A 21,957-nucleotide genomic window follows, 5' to 3' on the forward strand; every position below is an offset into this window, starting at 1 on the left:
ACCACCACAGCAGCATTTAACTTCAAAAAGGGGAACTATACAAAATGAAGAGATCAGTTAAAGAGAAATTGAAAGGAGCATTCACAAGAGTGAAATGCCTGCAAACTGGGTGGAAATTTTTTAAAAACACATAAGAAAGGCTCAAACTATATATGCCCCAAATAAAATTAAAAAAAATAATAATCAAGAAAGGGACCAAAAATATGCCACCATGGTAAACAGAGTTAAAGAGATGGTTAGAAACAAAAAGACTTGTTTTAAAAATTGGAAGTCAAATCCTACTGAGGAAAAAACAGAAGAGAACAAACTCTGGCAAGTCAAGTAAAAAATATAATTAGGCAGGCCAGAAAAGAATTTGAAGAGCAACTAGCAAAAGGCACACACAAAAATTTTGCTGTTAGGTTTCAATATATCAGAAGCAGGATGCCCGCCAAACAAATCAATGGGATCCACTGGTTGCTTGAGTTGCTACAGGATTACTCAAAGAAGACAAGGCTGTTGCGGAGACGTTAAATGAACTTTTTGCATCGGTCTTCACTGCAGAGGATGCGAGGGAAATTCCCACACCAAAGACATTCTTTTTGGCAAAAAATCTGAGAAACGGTTCCAGAATGAGGTGTCAGTACAGGTGGTTTTGGAACTAATTGATAAATTAAATAGTAACAAGTCACCAGGACCAGATGGCATTCATCCAAGAGTTCTGAAGGAACTCAAATATGAGACTGCAGAACTACTAACTGTGGTATGTAACCTATCATTTAAATCAACCTCTATACTAGGTGACTGGTGTTTAGCTAATGTAACATCAGTTTTTTAGAAAGGCTCCAGAGATGATCCTGGCAAGTACAGGCCAGTAAGCCTGACTTCAGTACCAGGAAAATTGATGGAAACTATAGCAAAGAACAGAATGATCAGACATATAGATAAACATGATATGTTAAGGAAGGGAAAAAAAAACATACCTCACCAATCTATTAGAATTCTTTGAGTGTATCAATAAATATGTGGACAAGGGTGATCCAGTGGATGTAGCGTACTTGGACTTTCAGAAAGCTTTTGACAAGGTCCCTCACCAAAAGGCTCTTAAGCAAAGTAGGCACTCATGGGATAAGAGGGAAGGTGCTCTCATAGATCAGTAAGTAGTTAAAAGATAGGAAACCAAGGGCAGGAACAAATAGGTTTCACAGTGGAGAGAGGTGAATAGGGGGGTCCCCCAAGGATCAGTAGTGGGACTAGTGCTGTTCAACACATTCATAAGTGGTCTGGAAAAAGGGATAAGGTGGCAAAGTTTCAGACAATACAAAATTACTCAAGACAGCTAAGTCGAAAGCTGACTGCGAAGAGTTACAATGAGGTCTCACAACACTGGGTGACTGGGCAACAAAATGGCAAATGAAATTTGGTGTTGATAAACACAGAGTAATGCACATTGAAAACATCACCCCAACTATGCATGCAAAATGATGAGGTCTACATTAGCTGTTCCCATTCAAGGAAGATCTGGGAGTCATCAAGGACAGTTCTGAGATCATCTGCTCAATATGCAGCGAAAGTCAAAAAAGCGACCAGCATATTAGGAACCATTAGGAAAGGGATAGAGAAATAAGACAGAAAATATCATGATGGCACTATATAAATGAATGGTACAGCCACCCCTTGTACTGCACGCAGTGCTGGTCACCCCAGCTCACAAAAGACGTATTAGAATTGGAAAAAGGACAGAAAAGGGCGACAAGAAATGACGAGGGGGATGGAACAGCTTCCATATGAGGAGAGCCTAAAAACACTGGGACTTTTCAGCTTCGAAAAGAGATGACAAAGGGGGGATATGAGAGAGATCTATGAGTGGGCTGGAGAAAAGTGAATATGGAAGTGTTATTTACCCCCTTCACATAACAAGAACCGGGGGTCACCCAATGAAATGAATAGGCAGCGGGTTTAACACAAACAGTTTTGAAAGGTTAAAAAAAACATTGGGGGGGGGTCAAACAAAAGGCTTTGTTTGGCCCAAAATGTTTCGATTTTGAGCATTCTTAAATATTTTTGAATTTGAAAAGAAAATAAAGGCAACGTCAAACCGGAAAAATCAAAATGTTGCGATTCCCCCACCCCGCACCCCACCTGCCGCCGAACAATCTGGTGACGCTGATGCAACCTGCGAATGGTTCGCTCGCACGGTTTTTGCCCCGAGACTTTCAGCTGAAAATTTTCGCCCACCACTAATGAAAACCCTCTTCCGGCCGGATCCTTAGCTGGTGTCTATCGACGTAGCGCTACTGACGTCAGAGGAGCGCTGCTGATTTACAGCAGCTGGGGAGCCGGACCTCGGAACAAAGACGCCAGATTCTGTACAACATCACGGCAGCGGAGCAGAGAACCAGCCCTCTCGGCACTATCGTTCAATGTGCTTCTCCTAACCCAGATACCGCGGGTGGAGCAACATTGCTGTATGGTCCCCATCTACAGAGCGCTGGCTGGCCAGAGGCACATGGACTGGTGTGACCAGACAGTTCTTAAAGGTCGTGTTTTTTTTAAACAACTGTGTGGATGTTCCTGAACACTCTGATTTCAGCAGGTTTCCAACCCTTCCCCTTATCTTTCATTTGAGGATCTTAAAGCACTTTGCAAAGACTAATGTATGAAAGCTGACAATCTCCCCCCAGGAGGTGGGCCACCCCAATTTAAAGATGGAGAAACCGAAGCCTGGTGTCTTGGCCCAAGATCACAGAGAAAGAGCTGGGGATAGAACCCAGGAGTCCTGCCTCAGGCCTCTGTACGCCGACCACAGCCTGAAATAGAACCGTTGTCCAGCCTGTCTGTGACCACCAGCCCCGCAACCCAAGGAATAGAAAGCCAGGAGCCCCCTCTGCTCTAACCACTACACAACACTCCCTCTCAAACCCAGCTGTCCTGATGCTCGGTCCCCTGCTCTAACCACTAGACCACATGAGCATGTCCACAAACAAAAATTTCTTCTTCCCTTCACATAGACTTCAACAGGGTGACCACCTGGAGGGGATCACAGGGAACACCAATGGAGGCAGGAGATACACACGCAGAGCAGTGCCAGGCAGAGAACGTCTGCAAAGCTCTCGCCCAACCAGTACGGTGCCAGTACCCTCCCTCTGGCTGAGGATTCAAATGTAGCACACATCTCCCGGGCGAGTGACAGTCTGAACCAGGGGTGTGGCCGTCCTCAGCCTGGGTTGGTCAGTAACAGCTCAGGGAGGCGGGGAGCTGGGGTGCTGTGGCAGGGAGGAGCTGTCTAATATCTGCTCTCTGCTACGCGTTATGTGGCTCACTACTATCGCTGGTAACACACACACACACACACACACACACTCTTCACTGGTTTCCATGGGAGGTTTGGCTCGGATGGATTTAATGGTAGTCAAGTAATAACGCATTGTGGACATGAGTGATAAAATCCAGTCCCAGAGCAGGATCCAAATGTGTCCACGGCTGGTTGGAATTAAAGGGGAGAAATCGCGAGGTCTCTAAAGCAACCCAAATTGGGCAGCCCACACCGGAGTCAATCCATAGTCGATGCTGCAGCACCTAGCATGGGTCCCCGAGCCCTGTACCCACCCACCATTGGAATGCAGCCACTGCTGGAAGGGAGCCCAGCAGCTGTGTAAGAACTTGATCCAAAGCCACTGGAAACAGTTCAACAGGCCACAACAGCACCCAATAATGCTGCGCAGCAGTTTCGGACAGGAAGAGAAGTGCCACGGAGCTTGAAGAAATGCTTGTTCATACATGGCCAGATGGGCCGTTTTTAAATTCTGGAGCCAAGCAGAAGGGGAGATTTTAGGTGGTTTTAGACAATTTTTTCAAAGCACGAGTTAAAAATAATCCACTGGTCTGGTGACATTGTGGGAGATGTTAGAGGCAGGTTTTCTCCCCACAGTGTTGGCCAGGGCTTTATGCAAACGTGTGCGCTTGAAAGCAGAAACTCAGTAGCTGATTTTTTAAACTCAATGGTCCAGACTCTCAGCCGGTGGAAACTAACACAGCTCCCCTGGTTTCAAAGAAGCCACATCGATTTACACCCGCTGAGAACTTGGCTGGTTTGATGGCGTTTTCCATCCACTTTCCACGGGTGTAATTGGAGGGCCAGGGGGAACCTGCCCCCACTCCCAACTGGGTAAATCTGGAATATGGCCGCAGTGAGTCAGGAAGGCTATTTTAACCTAGGCCTTCCTATTTAAATGTCTCCTCCTGCATGTGGCTGCATCTAGATCCCACATAACTGCTGGATCACTCCCCCCAACCCCATGCACTGTCAGCAAGGGACACTGCAGGATCGCCCCCCCACACACACACACATTGACTCAGCAGAAGACACGGCGGTTGCCTGATGGTGCAAGACTCTGGGTTCCTCGCCTACCTAGCGCAAAGTCTGACTCTTCGGTGACAGCCGCCCTGCCTCAGGGCAGGAGTCCAACACCCGCCCTTGGGGACCGGGCTGTGATGAGCTACCAAAATCTACAGGAAGCAATTGCTGATGTTAAATCTAAACATTACTGAAAGCCACGTGGCCCTGCCCTTCACGTAACACAATGATCTAGAGCAGACGTGGGCAAACTATGGCCTGCAGGCCACATCCGGCCCGCAGGACCCTCTCTTGAGCTCCTGGCCGGGGAGGCTCGTCCCTGGCCCCCCTCCCCCCCAGCCACACCTCCGCACGTGCACCCACCCACCTCCCAAGCTTTCCAATAAGATAAGGCTTAGATAAGGGGCAGGAGGACCCAGGGGGCAGTTGGATGGGGCAGAGGTTCTGGGAGTGGGGGGCAGTCAGGGGACAGGGGGCAGTTGGATACGTGTGGGAATCCCGGGGAGCCTGTCAGGAGGCAGGGGTGTGGACAGGGGTCAGGGCAGTCAGGGAACAGTGAGAAGGGGGGGTTGGATGGGCCAGGGGTTCTGTGGGGGGGGTCAGGGGATGGGGAGTGGGGAGGTTGGATAGGAGTGGGAGTCCTGGGGGGCCTGTTGGGGACCAGTTGGGTGGATAGGAGTCAGGGCAGTCAAGGGACAGAGAATGGGGGGGGATAGGGGGTGAAGTCCCAGGGGGGCAGTTAGGGGTGGAGGGTCTCAGGAGGGGGCAGACAGGGAACAAGAAGTGGGGGGTTGGAGGTTCTGAGGGGGGCAGTCAGGGAGTGGGAAGTGGGAGGGGCCAGATAGGGGGCAGGGACCAGGCTGTTTGGGGAGGCACAGCCTTCCCTACCCGGCTCTCCATACAGTTTTCCAACCCTGATGTGGCCCTCGGGCCAAAGTTTGCCCACCCCTGATCTAGGGGGTCGATCCCAGCTGCTGATAAACTTTCCAGGAGTGGGGGAGCATAAAATACCCCATGTCCCCACCAGGTGCTGTGGGGCGAACCAATAGTACCCGGCGAGAAGTCCCTTGTTCCCCCCCAGCTCGGCCACAGGGGCGTGGAGAAGCCTGACCCCTAGTGGGTGCACTAGAGGGGTGCATGGCTGAGCTAGCGCAGCAGAACCGTGTCTCCTCGCAGCCCCTACTAAGAGCAATTCCTATTTATTTGCAGACGATCCCTATGGCAAGGGACTGACTGCATCAGTGGGGACTGGCCTGGAGAAGGAAGAAGAGCTAAAGGAAATCTCCTCCCATCCCTGGCACAGGTGACTTCACTTCCTCCCAAAACACAGTTGCCTGGTTTTAATCCCAGAGGTGTCAGAAGAGCAGGCTAAGCCAGATCCCAGAGCACATGGGCAGGGGCAGGAGGCCCAGGAGCCATTCACCTCTCATTAAGCGGGTCTTTCACCTTGCTCTTCTTTCAACAGCTCTGTCTCCACCTCAGCTCATCTGAGCAAGAACCTTCCTTCCTTCTGACTCCCCTGAAAATGGATTCCCAGCTCAGAACTGGTCTCCTCTGCATGCTAACGCCATGCTGCAATTACCCCAGAGCACGGTCCCACCCTGGATGGCTGTAGGAACTCCACCTCCCCTAGTGGGGTCAATGGAAGCATCCCTGCCCCAGCCCAGCCACATCTACACCAGGGGCTAGGTCAGCCGAGCCCTCAGAGGGGTGAATTTTTCATACCCGAGAGCTGTGGCTAAGTCAATCAAGATTTTTAATGTTACTCAAACCGCTGCTACCCCAGTGGAATGTGGAGTGGCCCCGCTGTCTTCAGCGGACACAGAGTCCCAATCTCCTCCCTGCAAGATCCAGAGCGGCGCCAGCGACTTTACAAGACTAACTTTCCCACTCCGCTCTACGTCCACTGCCACTAAGAGTTGGGGTTGATTCCGTCCCTGCGCCACGTCCCTCTACCCTTGACTTCTCTCTCTTTGCAAGATCCCAGCCCTGGCAGCCCCCAGCCCTGGCCAAACCCAGCACCTGCTTCCTCCACTGCTGCCCTTGTGCCTCTGGCAGAAATCCTGTGACCTTGTGGGCCTTCCTCCATCGCGCTGCCATCCTCTCCTCCTTCAGTTCTGCCCTTTCTCTACCAAGCAACCTTGCCTCTCCAACCTGGCTGACTCCCATGCCTGCAAATCCAGTTGCTTGGACTCCTTCCTCAACCCCCACTCCCGACTTCTCCCGCTTCATAGGATCTCCCCACTTTCTCCCTGCCAGCCAGGCGCCAAAACGCAGCCCTCTCTCCAGACCCTCCCATCCAGGCTAGGTCTAAATCTTGCCAGTTCTTTCTGCAGAACCTCCCTAAGGGCTAGCTGGTGACGATGCACCATGTCAACGGGGGAAGAGCTCTCCCGTCGGCATCATAAACCCAACCTCCGCGAGAGGCAGCAGCTCTGTCGTTGGGAGACGCTCTCCTGCCAGCACAGCCCTGGCCACACCCGCGCACAAGGGGACGGCTTAGTCACACACTGTCTACACTACAGATAACCACGTCAATCAGGGGTGTGAAAAATCCACACCCGGCACAAGGCAGTTCTACCGACCTAACCCCCCTTATAGACAGCGCTGTGACACACCTCGGGGAGGCGGGTTCACTACGCCGACGGGAGAAGCCACAGCCTGGCCTCTCCATCCGTGCAGCTAAAACTCTCACCATCTCATGGCTCCGACCAATGCAGGCTTGCTCCGCGCCACCCCGTTCAGACTGCTGCTGCAAAGAGCATCACTGACCACCCCACCGCTCTCTCTGGATCTCTCCCCGGCTCCCCCTTTCTCCAGCACTTCAAACATGAGCGATTTGCCTTTCCTTTCAATTCTCGGCCTTCAGGGCCTGTCCCCACCCTAACCATCATCTCCTTGAAATGTCAGCTCCCCACAGGGGTTGCCAGCCCCCCCCCACACTGATGTGTTACATTTTCAAACAAGCCCCTCTGTGCTCTCCCCCACGCTGCCCCAGTAAACACCCTCGATGCCACCTCCTTGGCCATCTTCCTGGTGGCCTTTACTCTGCTGACGAAGGGGAATTTTGTTCTCCTACAATTCCCTCAACTCTCTTTTGCCTCGATCCTACAAAAATCTTGACACTGGCGAGGCAGCTGGTGCCAGTCCCTCGTACGCCCCCACCGGCATGCAGCCGCTGTCTCTTGGACCCTCTTTCTGTTTGGTGTTGGTGAAGCCCCTAGCGCAATGGGGCTGTGATCCTCCGTGTGGGCTCTGCCTCCCCCACCCCACCCCTGGATGCTATTATCCTACAAACACCATCCAGCCCTGATCTCAGCTTAACCATGACGAGCAAGATCGGCCGGTGGAAATCAAAGCAGTTCCATTGATTTCCACAGAGCTAGGCCGATTTACACCAGCTGGGGATCTGGCCCAGATGACAACAGATTCCCCAAGCCAGAGTGAACCCTCCCTGGAGACACAGGTTAAAGGGCCTGGACCAGGGTTAATTTCTTGGCAGGACTTCAGGGCAGGTTTGGGGATGTGACACCCGCCGCTGCTTTGCATCATTGCAATACTTCCAAGCATTGGCGGGGGGGTGGGGGGAGATGAGAGGGTTGGGGAAGGTGCATGTGCATTGGAGATAAAAGTCCCACTGTGCTGTAATGTTGCATTAGCATCAGCAGGAGCTATGAGCAGGCAGGGACCGGCCCCCCGTTTTCAGCGTCGCCTGCTTTTTCCTAAGGGGATTGGAGCAGGGTCAGGAAAAAAATTAACTGGCCCTGATAACTGAGCATCTTCTGGCAACTGAGTCACATTTTCCATGGAGGGCTCGTGCGTCGCAGCCGGCACGGTTTCAGCCCACCTGCTGCCTTGCTGGGAGGCAGCAGGGCACAGAGGGAGGGCATTTCCGAGAAGGGGGGGAAACATTCTGCCCACGAGACCCGACACCAATGAGACTCAGGAGGAAGCTGCCCCATGGGAGAACCAGCCTCTCTCCGCACAACGAAAGCGCATCAGCGGGCCAGCCTGTTCCAGGAGAGGGGAGAGACTAGGTGCAGGGGCCATCTGTGTGTTCAGCATTTGTACAGCACCGAGCACAGCAGGGGGCTGGTCCAGGACTGGCTGATCCCCAGCAAATAGTCTAATTGTTCTCCCCTCCTCACCATGCCCCCCTTGGGCTGCAACAGGGGCAGGCCCAAGCACCAGATAGTCTGGGGTAGTCTGCAGGAGGGACCCCATGTGCGGTGACTAGATATCCCGATTTTATAGGGACAGTCCTAATTTTGGGGTCTTTTTCTCACATAGGCACCTATTACCCCCCACCTCCTGTCCTGATTTTTGACCTCTCTCTCTGGTCAGCCTAACCCCATGGATGTGCCTGGGGAAGAGGCAGAGAGATTGTCATGCAGCAGACACCTCCAAGGGAAGCTACCTGGATCCAGCTCATGGGAATGTCCCGACACATCGAAAGGCCGGACAGGTCGGCCCGTAGAGTGCGAGAGGGGGAGTTTGGAACATGGTCTCTCTTTCTCTGTGGATCCCAATCTCACCCCAACTTCAGTGAGAATTCTGGGGGGCAGGAGGGAGGCCCAGCCAGATGATAAGGCACATTCTCCTCCTTAGATCTCATCCGTGTTAGAACTAACATGCTAAGGACCAGGTCCTCAGCTGGTGTAAATCCACTGACTTCAGAGCTAGGCTTATTTACACCTCACCCACTGGGGAACTGGCCTTCGGGCCATGTGGTGTCCCCCCTATACCATTAATTGCCTGTCTACTACTCTGAGAAAGAAAATCATCCGTCACGCTGGGGACGCCAGCCAGCAATGCTATTTCTGCTTGGTCAGAGCAGCCCATAGCTCCGGCCCAGGACCTAAGTCCTTGCCCCATATGTTCACCTAAGGCCTTTGAGGCTCTCAGGCTAGACCTGGTAGGGGGCTGAGCCTTCTGGGAGCAGGGGCTCATCCCCTCCTCAGTTCAGAGGCCGGCTTCAAGATCCAGATCACCACCACGGTGGCTTCCCTTTTCTTTTAGCTTCTTTCCTCCCGTGGAAGGAGCAATTTTGTTTGTTTTCCAGCTAGGTCTGAGCCCAAACCTTCCTCCTCGAACAGCCCCAAGCTTTGGGGCAGACCAGATTCCATCTCCCATATATAGCTTCCCAGGACATCACTGTTCTTACTTACTATTCGCCCCACTGCTAGGTGTCGCACAAACAGACCCAAAAGATGGTCCTCCGACAGCTTACACCTGATGGGCTCACTCTCGTTTTAAAGTCACTGTCCTAAAAATTCTCCAGCGGGCCCCAGAGGGAGGGCTCCAGAAAACAAATACAAAAATTAAAAACCTGTCTGTGAAACAAAGGTAAGACCCAGCTCATGTTCTGTTCCACCAGTTCTCATGGGTAGGGTGGGATGGCTTCTTTGTGGGAAGAGGAGTTCAGCGTAAATAAAAAATGGTGCTAAAAGAATGAGATGACTCAAAATTGTTCTTTTGGGACTTAAGGAACACAATGCCAGGAGGCCTCCATTCAGCAAAGCACTTGAGCACCTGCTTAAAGTTAAGCGCGTGCTTTGAAGTCCCATCGAGCTGAAGATCTCTGCTGAATCAGGGCCCTCGTTAGGACAAAACAGTGCAGCAAAGGCGGGCGTAATCGGCACTGGAAGAAACAGGCATCACCAGAGCCGATCAGACCCTCATGATCCAATTAGTCGGGCTCTGAGACCCAGTCTACACGGCAATCAGAGGTGTGATCGCAGCACGTGACCATGCCGGAACTTGCTTTAATCTCGTTAGCTCAGGCAGCAACAGCAGTGAAGCCACAGCAGCACGGGCTAGCCACCCAAGGGTCCCGCCACCCAAGGGTCCCGAGTGAGTTTGTACGGCCCACGCTTCTCCGATATTAAAGACAGCTACATTAAAGCTAACTCAGGTGTGTCTACGTATGCTGCTATCACACCTCCAACCACGGAATGGCCAATCAAGATGCTGCAGTTGAAGATGCAAGAAACTCTCACGATAATTTAGGCAGGGCTCTGCTAATACGGCGACGAGTGCTATGGGGAAAGACTGAAGAAGAAATTGAGCAGGTTATTCAATAGCTATTTCCAGTGCTTGATTAGCCCTTAAATATGAAGGATTTAAAGCACTTACGCTGTTTATCCTGCCTAACATAACTGTGGGCATTCACAGGTTGTTAGTTTTGCCGTTATTGCAGAAATGGCATTGATCTCCCCGAGCGTGAGCATGGCACTTCCCTCTCTGTCTGATAAGGAACAAAGGAGACATTCCAATAAACGGGCCAGGTTATCTCAGGGCCACCCAGAGGGGCGAGGCGGGGCAGGGCAATTTGCCCCAGGCCCCGCAGGGGCCCCACGAGCCCTGGCCCGGCGGCAGTCCGGGTCTTAGGCGGCATTTCGGCGGCGGGGGCCCTTCAGTCACCCCTGGTCTTCGGTGGCATTTCGGTGGCGGGGGGCACTTTAGTGCTACCGAAGTTGCGGAGCAACTGATGGGCCCCCCGCCGCCGAAATGCCACTGAAGACCCGGATCGCCGCCGGGTGAGTACAGGCACTGCAACTCCCCCGCTTTGCCCCAGATTCCCTGAATCCTCTGGGCAGCACTGAGTTATCCTCGGAGCTAAAGTGGCACTGCTGCGTGGGCCGCCACGGAGAGAAGTCATTTTACGCCGGCTCAGAATCTCGCCCAGCAGTACCGCCCCCCAAAAGGTTTATAAATAAATATATTTCACATTTAAGCAAGTTTCGGGCGCGTGGGGACTTTGATGTGGTTGGAATTTTAATCTGTTACTCTGCAGGGGACTGTTTTATCTCCAGCGGCAAATATCAGGTAGAACATCGAAAGAGGAACGCTTTAAGACCCTAATTTCTAGCATGTATCTGAGGACTGATATATAGAAAAAGCCCTGGCTTAAGCCACCAGCAAAGACTGGCCACCGCTTGGAAGCCAGGGCCATATTGTCTCAGTATCAAGGCACTACCTTGGAGCTGAACGACACAGATTTTATACTGATACCGCTACGTCAGTTAGGAGACTGGTTTTTTTTTTAATTGATCAAGTTATACCAATACAACTCCTACCGTGCACGCAGTTATACTGATACAAAAGTGACTCAGGTCACATCTACGCTACAGACATCCGCTGGCATATCCATTGCAGGCAGGGGTATGAAGAGGTGTGACTGCCGGACAAAACACAGCTGTGCTAGCAAAAGCCCCTAGTGTAAACAGAGTCATATTGCCAAAGTCGTGCTTTTGCTGGCACAGAATATTTTGCTCTATGGGGCTGGAATAAACTATACCTGTAAAACCTTCCAAGCATAGATCTGGCTTCACACTGGTATCTTTTATTTCCCTATCCCATATGGGACTAGTTATGCCGGCATAAAGCACCTTTATATTGCTATAACTGCATCCACACTAGGGCGTTTGTATGAACTTAACTACACTGCTTTTGCATTTAGACAGTCCTTGGGGGTCTCAAACAGACCTGTGCTCCATTGTGCTAGGCCCTATATAAACACACACAGTCCCTACCCCAAGGAGCTTGGTTTTTAAAAGGGTTGAAATGAAATCCTGGCCTTGCTGCTGTCAATGAGTGTTCTGCGGTTGACTTCAACTCAGGCAAGCTGTCACCTCATCAATTTTAAAATGACACATTCGATCGAAAGCATTGCTGCAGCCGTGTTGGGCTCTCTAATATCCTGGGACAAGGTGGGTGAGGTAGTATCTTTGATCAGACTAACTTCTGTTGGTGAGAAGGACAAGCTTCTGAGATTCATAGAGCTGAAAAAGAGCTGTGTGTCTGTGTAGCTGAAAAGCTTCTCTCTTTCACCAAACTTGGTCCCATAAAAGATATTACCTCCCTCACCTCTGTCTCTTTAACATCTGATTTAAAAACAAACTAATATTGTTACAAGCAACACCTCAGGTTGATGAGGTTAATGAGAGGAAGCGGAGGGGAAAAAACCAAAACACACATTTCTGTATGTTTTTCTACATTGTTTACTTTGTGCATTTGACAGCACTCTGTGTCTTGTCAGTTTCACCATTTCCTCTGTTATAGTCAATTTCATAGTTTTCCCCTGTAGAGTCAATTTTCCCTGATTGTTGGTGTGGGTCTTTATACACACTACAAGGGAAAGAAAAATCTCTCTCTCCCCCCTCCTTCTCTACCTATATATAAGAAAACACGATCGTAAAAACTGCAGGGGGATTCCAGGGTAGGATGTGAAACCACTTTTAAATTCTTTGATTTAAATGGACACGAGTTTGAGTTGATGTTGTCTGTCTAAGCAGCACATTCCTGCTTTGATTTTGGTAGGGAATTCTGCTTAAAATTGACAGCACGACACCAGGGGCAACAGAGCTACTCTGAGGGCTTGTCTACACTTAGAACTCCACAGCGGCAGTGCGGCCGTTACCTGTGCCGATCGGTGTGGGTAATCCACCTGCCCTAGGTCACCAGAAGAATTCTTCCACCCATCTAATGCTGTCTACATGGAGACTTCGATTTACCCTGGGGGATTTTTCACACCCCTGAGCAGTGTAGCTGAGTCGATCTAATTTGTAGGCCAGACCTGACATACAGATGAGGACCTGGTGCATAGCTTTTAGCTAAAGGTCAAGCTAAATTGGACTAGGAAGTTTGGGTTACTTTAAAGGTGCTTGCTTAGGAAAGAAGGTGGCTTATTGCTGCTACTTCTGTAAGAAACATGATTCCTGAAGGTGGGGGGACCCTCTGTCTAGGTTGCAATACACTGTTAGTTGCTCATACCTTCCCCAGCCTCGTACCACGCTATCGTACTGCTACACGAAGCGCAGGGTGGAGACCACAGGAGTGTGGTTCTGAAACAGAAGGGGGAGGAGTGGGCTGGGGTGAGGGCCACAGCTCGCTGCTAAGGATAGAAGATGGAAGGATCCGAGGCGGCGATGAGTCGTGAAGCAGTGACACAGGGAACGCGGAGGCAAGTGGGTGCGAGTGGAAGATTATGTAGGTGCTCTGGTGGAAGGATAGTTTGGGGCCAATTTCAGAAGTGAGTAAGTCTGTCCAGAGGGAGACAGAGGACTCTAGCCTGCCCTGCAGCTCAGTAAGTAAGTCTAAGGGAATCTCTGAGCACCTAAATCATCCATGCATAGGCCTTGCCTCTGAATCTGCCCTGTTAACAGGCATGTCCTAGTGATTTGGGTGGAAGGGCCTACGATACAGAAGCGGGTGCAAAGGTGTGGAAATCAGTGGCCTAGTGCTGAGGTGGGACTCCATGGGGGGCCTTATTTACAAATACAGAGCCACAAAGCCTTTGGGGGTAGGCGGGTCAGGTTTCCAGTGGGGGCAGCACTCAATGGGCATAAAATGGCCTGACTCCACTGACATCAATTTGCACCAGCCAAATATCTGATTTTCCCCCTCTCCAAAGCATCCACTCAGCACCTTTCCTGCTGGAGGAATGAGTTTTAGGATGGGATAGTCCAGGGTTCTCACCCTAGGTCTGCTGACGCCCTGTCTGGTTGGGATAGCACCAGCTTTCTGTGCCTCAGTTTTCCAGTCTGTAAAATGGGGATGATTCTACCATCCCCACCGCAGTGCTACGAGGACTTCTCTCATAATGGACTAGTTTCACAACAGCGCAGTTTGATGGTTAATGTTGCTGAACCCCAGCCTTCCCCACCCCACCCCCGGCCCCTTTTCCATCTCCTGAGCACACCACACAACACAGCCCTGCTTGCTCCCTCTGGTTAAAAAACACCCGTCATGGAGGGGCGGCGGCGGGTGGGCTGCTGATTTCCTGAGTCGACTTGTCTCCCAATGAAAAGCCTGCCGCTGAGTCTGAGATGATGAAAGGGCGCAGAGCCACAATAACCACGGCCGTGCAAGAGACAGAAGAGTTAGGGAGACGGTGCTGCTGCTCGCCTCCCCCCCCGCCCCGGCCCGCTAATACCAACAAGGGAGAGAAAAGCTCTTTGCAGAGTAACATTGCACCAGGCAAGCCTGGCTGACTTCAGTGCACCTCATTTTACACGGAGGGAGTGAATCAGGTCCAAAGACTCCAAGGAGAGTTTAGCCTCAAGGCCAGTCTGTCTTTAGATTTACCTTGCACCAGGCCTGTGCAACTGTGCAAGCTGGTGCTTACACCAGTGCAACCCACCCTGGTAAACTGTACTAGTGCAAACCCAGTTTTGCACCGGCACATTAGTGGGGTTGCACCGGTGCCCCTGCCTCCATGAAGTTATGTCCCAGTCTAGACAAGCCCATAGCTAATAAAACTCAGGAAGGGGTCTCCAGCTTTGGCTGTCAGATTGCTGTTGTGTTCTCGTGGGGTAGGGCACACTGTAGAAGTAACAGAGACGATCCCACACCCTCTGGAAGGAAGGATCCGGCACCAGATTTGTCCTAGACGCCTGCTAAGAAAAATGACTGTAGCAATGGGCCAACCCACAGTGGTGACGTTATAACGAGGAGCCAGGTTTGGGACAGAGGCCCAGTTCCCTCAAAGGTGTTTAAGCACCTAACTCTCGCTGATTTCAACAGGCATCAAACATCTGGGCCTGAGCCATGTCCAGTGAAACCATGGCTCCAGCGGATGCCAGATCAGCCTCTCGACCTGTACTGTGTGTGAGCAAGAAAGAGATGGGTCCAAATGATTTCCCACAGCACCCGCTGCCAATGGGGCCCAGCTTCTCCAGTGCTTTCACCTTCCAGCACACACACAGTTCCTGTGGGCCAGTCTGAGATGATTTAAGTATCCTCCAAAAGGGAAGGAGCTTACTGTTAAGCACCCCATTTCAGGGGGAGCGCAGATAGGCTCTGCCCTGTGTAATTACACACACACACAAACACACACAGAAACACACACACACACACACACACACGCTCTCTCTGCTGGAGTTCCCCCAAACTCAGGGGTCTTAGTCAATGTCAGACCATTAGTGCAGAACACCATAGTGTTTTCTCGTAAGGGCGTGACCTGCCTTGGCAGGAGTTGGCCTGAAAAGACAGCCACACTCCATGCACAGCCTGGCTTGTTTCATGGTCGTATTTGGGCAACAGCAGATTTCAAGGAGCAGCCCGGGGGACACTCAGGTTGGATCCACAGGGAAGCCCACAAATGCAAGCCTACCTGAGCGACTGCCATGGAGAACCAAGCAGATCCCTCTTTTCCTCCCCAAAATTCGTAGTGCTGGGGAAGTAATGGGCTTCCCTTCACTCTAAAGCCCAATTGGAACCTGATTCTTTGCTATTCAGATTGTAATCAGCCCAATAGTGGTGACAGGGTGGGGTAAGACTTAGAGACCAATGAGTAACTCCTGAAACCAATAGAGACCGAATCTCTAAAGCAATAAAATCCTAAGTCTGGGGGAGGGGGATATTTTAGGGCCTGATCCTGCTCCCCTTGAAACCAACATTGGTTGTGTCACTGATTTCAATGGTGGCAGGATTGGGCCCATGATTATGGAAGACGTTTGGGTTGGGTGTCAATTTGGCCATATCCAGATGAAAGGGATCTGACTTTCAGTCGGCACGGACCCACACCTGGCTCCGAGAGAATGAAGCCCCCTTTCAGGGATCACAAGCAAGGCGCACAAAAATCTTTAGCCACTTTCAGAAATCCCGGCCTACACATTCACACAGCACCATTACAGAAGAAGGATCTCAAAGCACTATCAAAACCAACCAGCTTCACAGACCAGGGGCCCCGATCCTGCTCCCCCTGAAGTCAATGGCAAAAGATGCCAATCTAGTGCCAGGACAACAGGACTGGGCCCTCTCTACACGTGAATCATTTTAAGCCCCTCTGGAATGCAGCCACCTCTGGACGGTGTTTGTTTAACACCCCACAGCAACAGATTAATTTAACGCAACATATTCGATTTAGTGAAAGGCTCAGAGGGGCGGAATTAACTATGCGAATGCATCCTACGTGCAGTTAAAACTCATTTGGAAGGGGGTTAGTTCTGGGCTCAGGGGAAAGAGGAAGCTGTTTCTTCTGGTGATATTTTAGTAGGTTTCTATATGACCCCAGCAGTGGAAAAAAAGAAAATCTCAGATGCTGAAAACTGATCAAATATGTTCCACCCCCAATCTGAATTTAAATTTCCAGAGAAACCGAGTCACTGGGGTTTGCAGGCAGAGAAGGGACTTGAGAGAGTACTAGCCAGGGTTTTTCTAGCTCCAGGTGCTTTTGGATCTATCGGGTTGATATTTTCTTTCTTTCTTTCCTTCCCCTTCCCTGTCCCTTGATAGTGATGGTATGTAACTGAATTGCCCCGAGTGCTTCACAGAGGGCATGCTCCACAGGACTGCAGGCCTGGAAGCCTGCGTGGGAAATGAACCGGCCTTAACACGTTTAGACTTTCAACACATTAAGCAGGTTGGTTTCGGCATCAAAGTGACACCGTCTGCCTGGGCCAAAGAAAGAAAAAGCTGAAAGGTGCGGAGACCTCCTGAGTGAAAAGGAGATGCCCCCTCACAGCCGCAGCCAAATCCACCGGATCAGGTCTGAGTTTTAGCCGTTTCTGAAGCTCTGTTTGCACTGATCTGCAGTGGCAGCTCCAGCTTTTAATGTTATTAAAAAGCATCTTCTAAAATGCATTAACCCCAGCAGAGGAGGTGAGACAGCACCTAAACAGGAGGCAGGTGAGATTAAAAAGAAGGGGCCAGATCCCTCGCTGGGGCAAATTGGCACGGCAATAGGGAAGTCGATGGAGCTCTGCTGATTTACACCAGCGGGGGGGGAATCCAGTCCAGCGTGCGTGCATCCGCCTGTTAAACGGACATTGAAATATGCATGTGCCTGCGAGGAAGCAGCCCACAGCTTAAAGAACAAATACAGCACCGCTCCCAGGCCCCAAGATGAGCACGCTTGCCACCTCCCAGGACTAGGCCCTGATTTTGTAGCACCTCTTCGGGTGCAGAAGTGACACAGGCAGACTGTGATCTGTGATGGTATGGACGCACAGGCGGCCCTGGGTGAAACATGCCTGACACCTCACAGACCCTACACCCACTGGATCAGAATGGTAGGACCGGAAGAGACCTCCAGAGGTCATCTCCTCCTGTCCCCTGCGCTCATGGCCGGGCTGCAAATGATCTGAAATCAGAAGCCCTCCTGCCACTGGGCTTCAGAGGCAGGCAGACGGGGCTACCACAGGGCAAAGCGTCCCCCATCTGCAGCATGGGGAAAAGCTGGGAGGTGGTGGGGGCTGCTGAGGTGGGATTCATGTTAGTCAAGGGCTTGGAGACAACTGGGCCAAAGATGGGCATTCATTATACAACTTCATGGCATTTCAGGGTTCTGACTCCCTGCTGGCCCGACGCCACTGAAGTCAGTGGAGTTACACTACTACAGCATTTGGCCCTAGGTTGTCATCATCGAGATTATTAAAGACCTGCAGCATTTCCAGCTGATAAGCCTGAGAAAGGAGGACAGGGTTTTAGTGTCTGCTAAAACCCTGGCTTCCCGTGACTCTGATCATGTACTGCCTGGGGACCCTGACTGGTCAGGACCCCTGGCACGGATTCAAATGGTTTCTCTCGGCTTGTTGAGCTCGCTGGCACGCTATCTGAGCGAGCCTGCCACAGGAACCAGAGAGGAAACAGCAGCTGCCCGGTGGCTCACAACCTGCCCAGTCATTCTTGTGCGGACTTGGCCCTGTGAGGTGCCAAAGACCCTGAGAGTACCTGGCCTGAGAGTGTCCAGCGGGCACCAGCGGCCGAGGACTGCCGGGCACCCAAGCAGAAATACAGGGTGTGAGCCGGGAGAGCGCATCAGAGATGGCCAGGCACACAGCAGTCGGCTTGGAGCCCTCGCTCAGAAAGACAAGAGATTAGAGAGAGAAGAGAAAGCCGGTGGGGGGGAGATCCAAGTAATTACACACACGATCCCTTGTCAAGGCCAGATTTTGGTCTCCGTCCCAGCGGTGAAAAGGCAGAGTAACCCCCGTGCACTTCACTTAGCACTAGTTTTACCCTAGTCGCTGTGAGACTCAGCCAGACCCCAGGAGGCCACCCGGCCTGTGCCGGGCGCTGCGCAACCACAGCCCGAGACTCGGGCTTTGCACCGGAGGGGCTGAGATCCGGATCTGGGGGGCCTGCTGGCATTTCACTCCCCCGAAGGACTTCCCGATCCGGCAGGTGTCAAAGAGCCGAGTGCCGAGAACAACGCCCGGGATTTGCAGACACGCAGCGAGCCAGGCCCCCCTCCCCACCCCGGGACCCGCGCCCTACAGCCCTTTTGCGCCCCGCGGTGTCCCACTCGGGCAGGTAGGGGCTGGGCGCACGGCGGGGAGAGAGAGGAGCCTTGGCTCTCTCCAGAGAAGTTTTAGGACTTGGCTGGCGGGGCCGGGGTGAGCCTAGCAATGGGATCGCGTTAGGGGGAGGCGACGAGCGGGTTCCAGGTCTCCACCGCCCCCCCACATACACACTAGATTTGGGGGAGTCCCGATCTCCCCACCACCTTCAGCAGACACGCTCCCGCCCTTGTAGGGGGGCACCCGTCCCCACCCCGCCGCCCGGAGGGTCCCGGGCCCCCCTGCCCCGGCCTCACCTGCCCTGCTTGGTGATGATCATCTCGGTCTGGTGCTTGTGGAACTTGGCCCAGAGCGGGTAGTTGTTGAGCATCACCTGGACCTTGCCGGCGAGCTGGTAGCCGGGCACCGGGTAGAGCGGGCCCCGGGGGAACACGTGCTGCACGGCGCCCGGGTAGCAGCCTTCCCCCGCCGCCGGGCTCGGGTAGAGCTCGCCGCCGCCCGGGTAGAGCTCGCCGGGAGGCAGCGCGAAGCCGTGGCTGCCCGGCTGGGCGGCGGCGGGCGGCGGCTGGGCTCGGTAGGCGGAGCAGCTGTTCAGGGCCGGGCTGAGGAAGCGGCCGGTGGCCGGGGCGCTCCCGGGGAAGCCCCCGGGGACCAGTGGGGGGCTGTAGGGCAGGCTCAGCGGGCAGCCCTCCGGAGCCGGGGCGTCGGGGAAGTAGAACCGCTCCGGGACGCCCATCTTCAGCTCGGCCGGCTCCTTGGCCCCCTGCAGATCCAGCGGCTCCTTGGCAAAACTTTGGCTGTCGGTGCCATTCAGCATGGTGAGCGCGGGGCTGCTGGCTCCGGAGGCTGCGTCCAGGGCTCCCATCGACTTGCCAGGCGAGGCGGGGTGGGGGTGTTTGCGGGAGGGGGGGGGGGAGATCAGCCCCCTCCCCTGCCTCAGCAACTCATCCGGGTCGTGCAAAAAATAAAATAAAAAGCGAGACCCCCGCCGGGCACCAAACTCTGGGCTGCGCTCGCCCCGCAGCTCCCGGCCCGACTTCAGCAGCGGCTGAGTCCGTTTCACACGCGGGGCCGGGGCTCCATCGCCGGGCCGGACACGCCAGGAGCAAAGGCAGCAGAACCCCCCTGCCCAAGCTCGGTTTGTACAAAATCCTCCTAACTAAAGAGCCCGCTGGGCTCCAGGGGGCGGGGGGAGTTTCCCCCGACACCTCCCCTCTTTCCAAGGGTCACCCGAAGGGGGGGGATTTCCCCCCACTCCTGGGAGCTGCCTCGTCTGCCCCGCTCCGTCACTCCACCTGCTCCATCCTCTGCCTCCAAGAGCCACTCCGGCCTCCCTCTTATTAAAAGCAGCGGCACTTGGGGCTGCGAGGCTCCGCCTCCTCCCGTGATGGCCACGCCCCCTCGGAGGCACCTCCCATTGTGAACAGGGACTTGCGATGGGGGAGAGGGACTGTCCAGCCAGAGGGGAAAAGGGAATTTAGGGCCCCGATCCTGCCAGCGCACATGCATGTGCTCCACTTTAAGTATCATAGACTCAGAGAACATCAGGGTTGGAAGGGACCTCAGGAGGCCATCTAGTCCAACCCCCTGCTCAAAGCAGGACCTAATCCCAGGACCGCCCAGAGGGGGAGGGCAAGTGGGGCAATTTGCCCCAGGCCCTGGGCCCCACAGGGGCCCTGTGAGCCCTGCCTGGTAGCAGTCCAGGTCTTCAGTGCTGCTGACGATGCGGAGTGACTGAAGGGCCCCCCCGCCACCAAAATGCCACCTAAGACCCAGACCGCCACCGGGCCAGGGCTCACAGGGCCCAGGGCCAATTGCCCCACTTGCCCCCCGTGGGCAGCCGTGGGATTAAGTCCTGCTTTGAGCAGGAGGTTGGACTAGATGGCCTCCTGAGGTCCCTTCCAACCCTGATGTTCTATGAGTCTATGATACTTAAAGTGAGCGGCCCTGCCTAATCCCCAACTAAATCATCCCAGCCAGGGCTTTGTCAAGCCGGGCCTTAAAAACCTTTAAGGAAGGAGATTCAACCACCTCCCTAGGCAGCGTTGTTGTAGCTGGGATGGTCCCAGGATCTCAGCAAGATCTCACCCACCTTGTCTTGTGGTCCAACTAGACTGCTGTCTAGGGTGGCAGATTTCTGGGCAGCTGCCTGGTGGGCAAGGCCACAAGGCCAATCACTAAAATCCATCATTCAGAAAGAGCGTCTGGGGCCAATCTGCTGCCTTAGGCCTGTGGGGAGGTGGAGTTTTGCTGAGGGCAGCAGGTTGTCTTCAGCTGCCTCTGGTCCCCTTGAAGCCAGTGGAATTCTGCTCATGTTTGCAGGGTCAGGCTGTCACCTTGGTTTGGGTTTGATTCTGTATCAGGGGTATGCTGTTTAGCCATTGTTATTTCACTTGCTTCAGAGTGAGATTGCGGATGTCCCAGAGATTTATAAGCATCAATTCCTCCCCCCCATTAATGCTTAGAACATCCTCTGAATTTTGCAAATGATCAGCTGCAGCATTCAGAAGTTACAGACGGACAGAGAAATGCCATCCTGTTGAGTGGAAACCCTTTGCAAGCTCGGCCAGTGGGATATCTTCCCCCTGCCTAACATAGCGATGCTGGCAGATGTCTGTAGTGTAGACAGTCTAACAGAGGTAGGCCCCCAAATCTCATTGGAATTGGTCACCTCATTTTGGAAATCCCAGCCCATGGCTCCAACCCGGCAAACATTATGCACAGGCTTAACTTTATGCAGCCGGGTTGATGTCAGTGGCGCTGCCCCTGTGTGCAAAGTTAAGCAGCTGCCAAAGTGTTTCTAGGATGGAGGTCTTGTTTGCTTATTTCAGGGTGCAGGGGAGGGATAGCTCAGTGGTTTGAGCATTAGCCTGCTAAACCCAGGTTGTGAGTTCAATCCTTGAGGAGGCCACTTATGGATCTGGGGCAAAATCAGTACTTGGTCCTGCTAGTGAAGGTAAGGGGCTGGATTCAAAGTACCTTCCAGTTCTATGCAATAGGTATATCTCCTTATATTACCTGTGTCAAGCTCTAGCTGCTTCACAGACCCCCACACTTGCATGGATCTGATTGCAGGATCAGGACCCAATTGTTCCCCTAGGATAAACCCCATCCTCAGTCTGTGGGGAAAGGTGTCTGTACTCTTCCAAGCTCCTCCCTATAAATAAGCTGCACCCACAAGTCATCAAAATGAGACACTGCTCACAGTAGAGGTTTGAAATATGATGGTGCGACACTCTAGGCTTGCTGAGTTTGGTTCCTTCAAGAGTGGGGGGTGTCACCACTTGATACCTCAAAATCCCACTCAGCAGATAAGCCTGTTCTTGACTCTTCCAGGAAATAGTTAACACCACTAACATTTAAATGATCACCCCA

The 21,957-nt window shown here is 52.9% G+C and overlaps 1 protein-coding gene across 1 annotated transcript in view; it reads right to left on the bottom strand.

The window, feature by feature from the left end:
- The window catches only part of TBX21 (T-box transcription factor 21), a 34,128-nt gene extending 14,234 nt beyond the window's left edge, over nucleotides 1-19,894 (bottom strand). Inside the window, exon 1 of the mRNA XM_050934824.1 lies at nucleotides 18,879-19,894. Coding sequence (XP_050790781.1) covers nucleotides 18,879-19,447 — 569 coding nt within the window. The 5' untranslated portion in view covers nucleotides 19,448-19,894. The remainder of the gene's footprint in view (nucleotides 1-18,878) is intronic.
- Nucleotides 19,895-21,957: the final 2,063 nt, after the last annotated feature.

Source organism: Gopherus flavomarginatus, chromosome 25 (genome assembly GCF_025201925.1).
Source record: "Gopherus flavomarginatus isolate rGopFla2 chromosome 25, rGopFla2.mat.asm, whole genome shotgun sequence".
Taxonomy (NCBI): domain Eukaryota; kingdom Metazoa; phylum Chordata; order Testudines; family Testudinidae; genus Gopherus; species Gopherus flavomarginatus.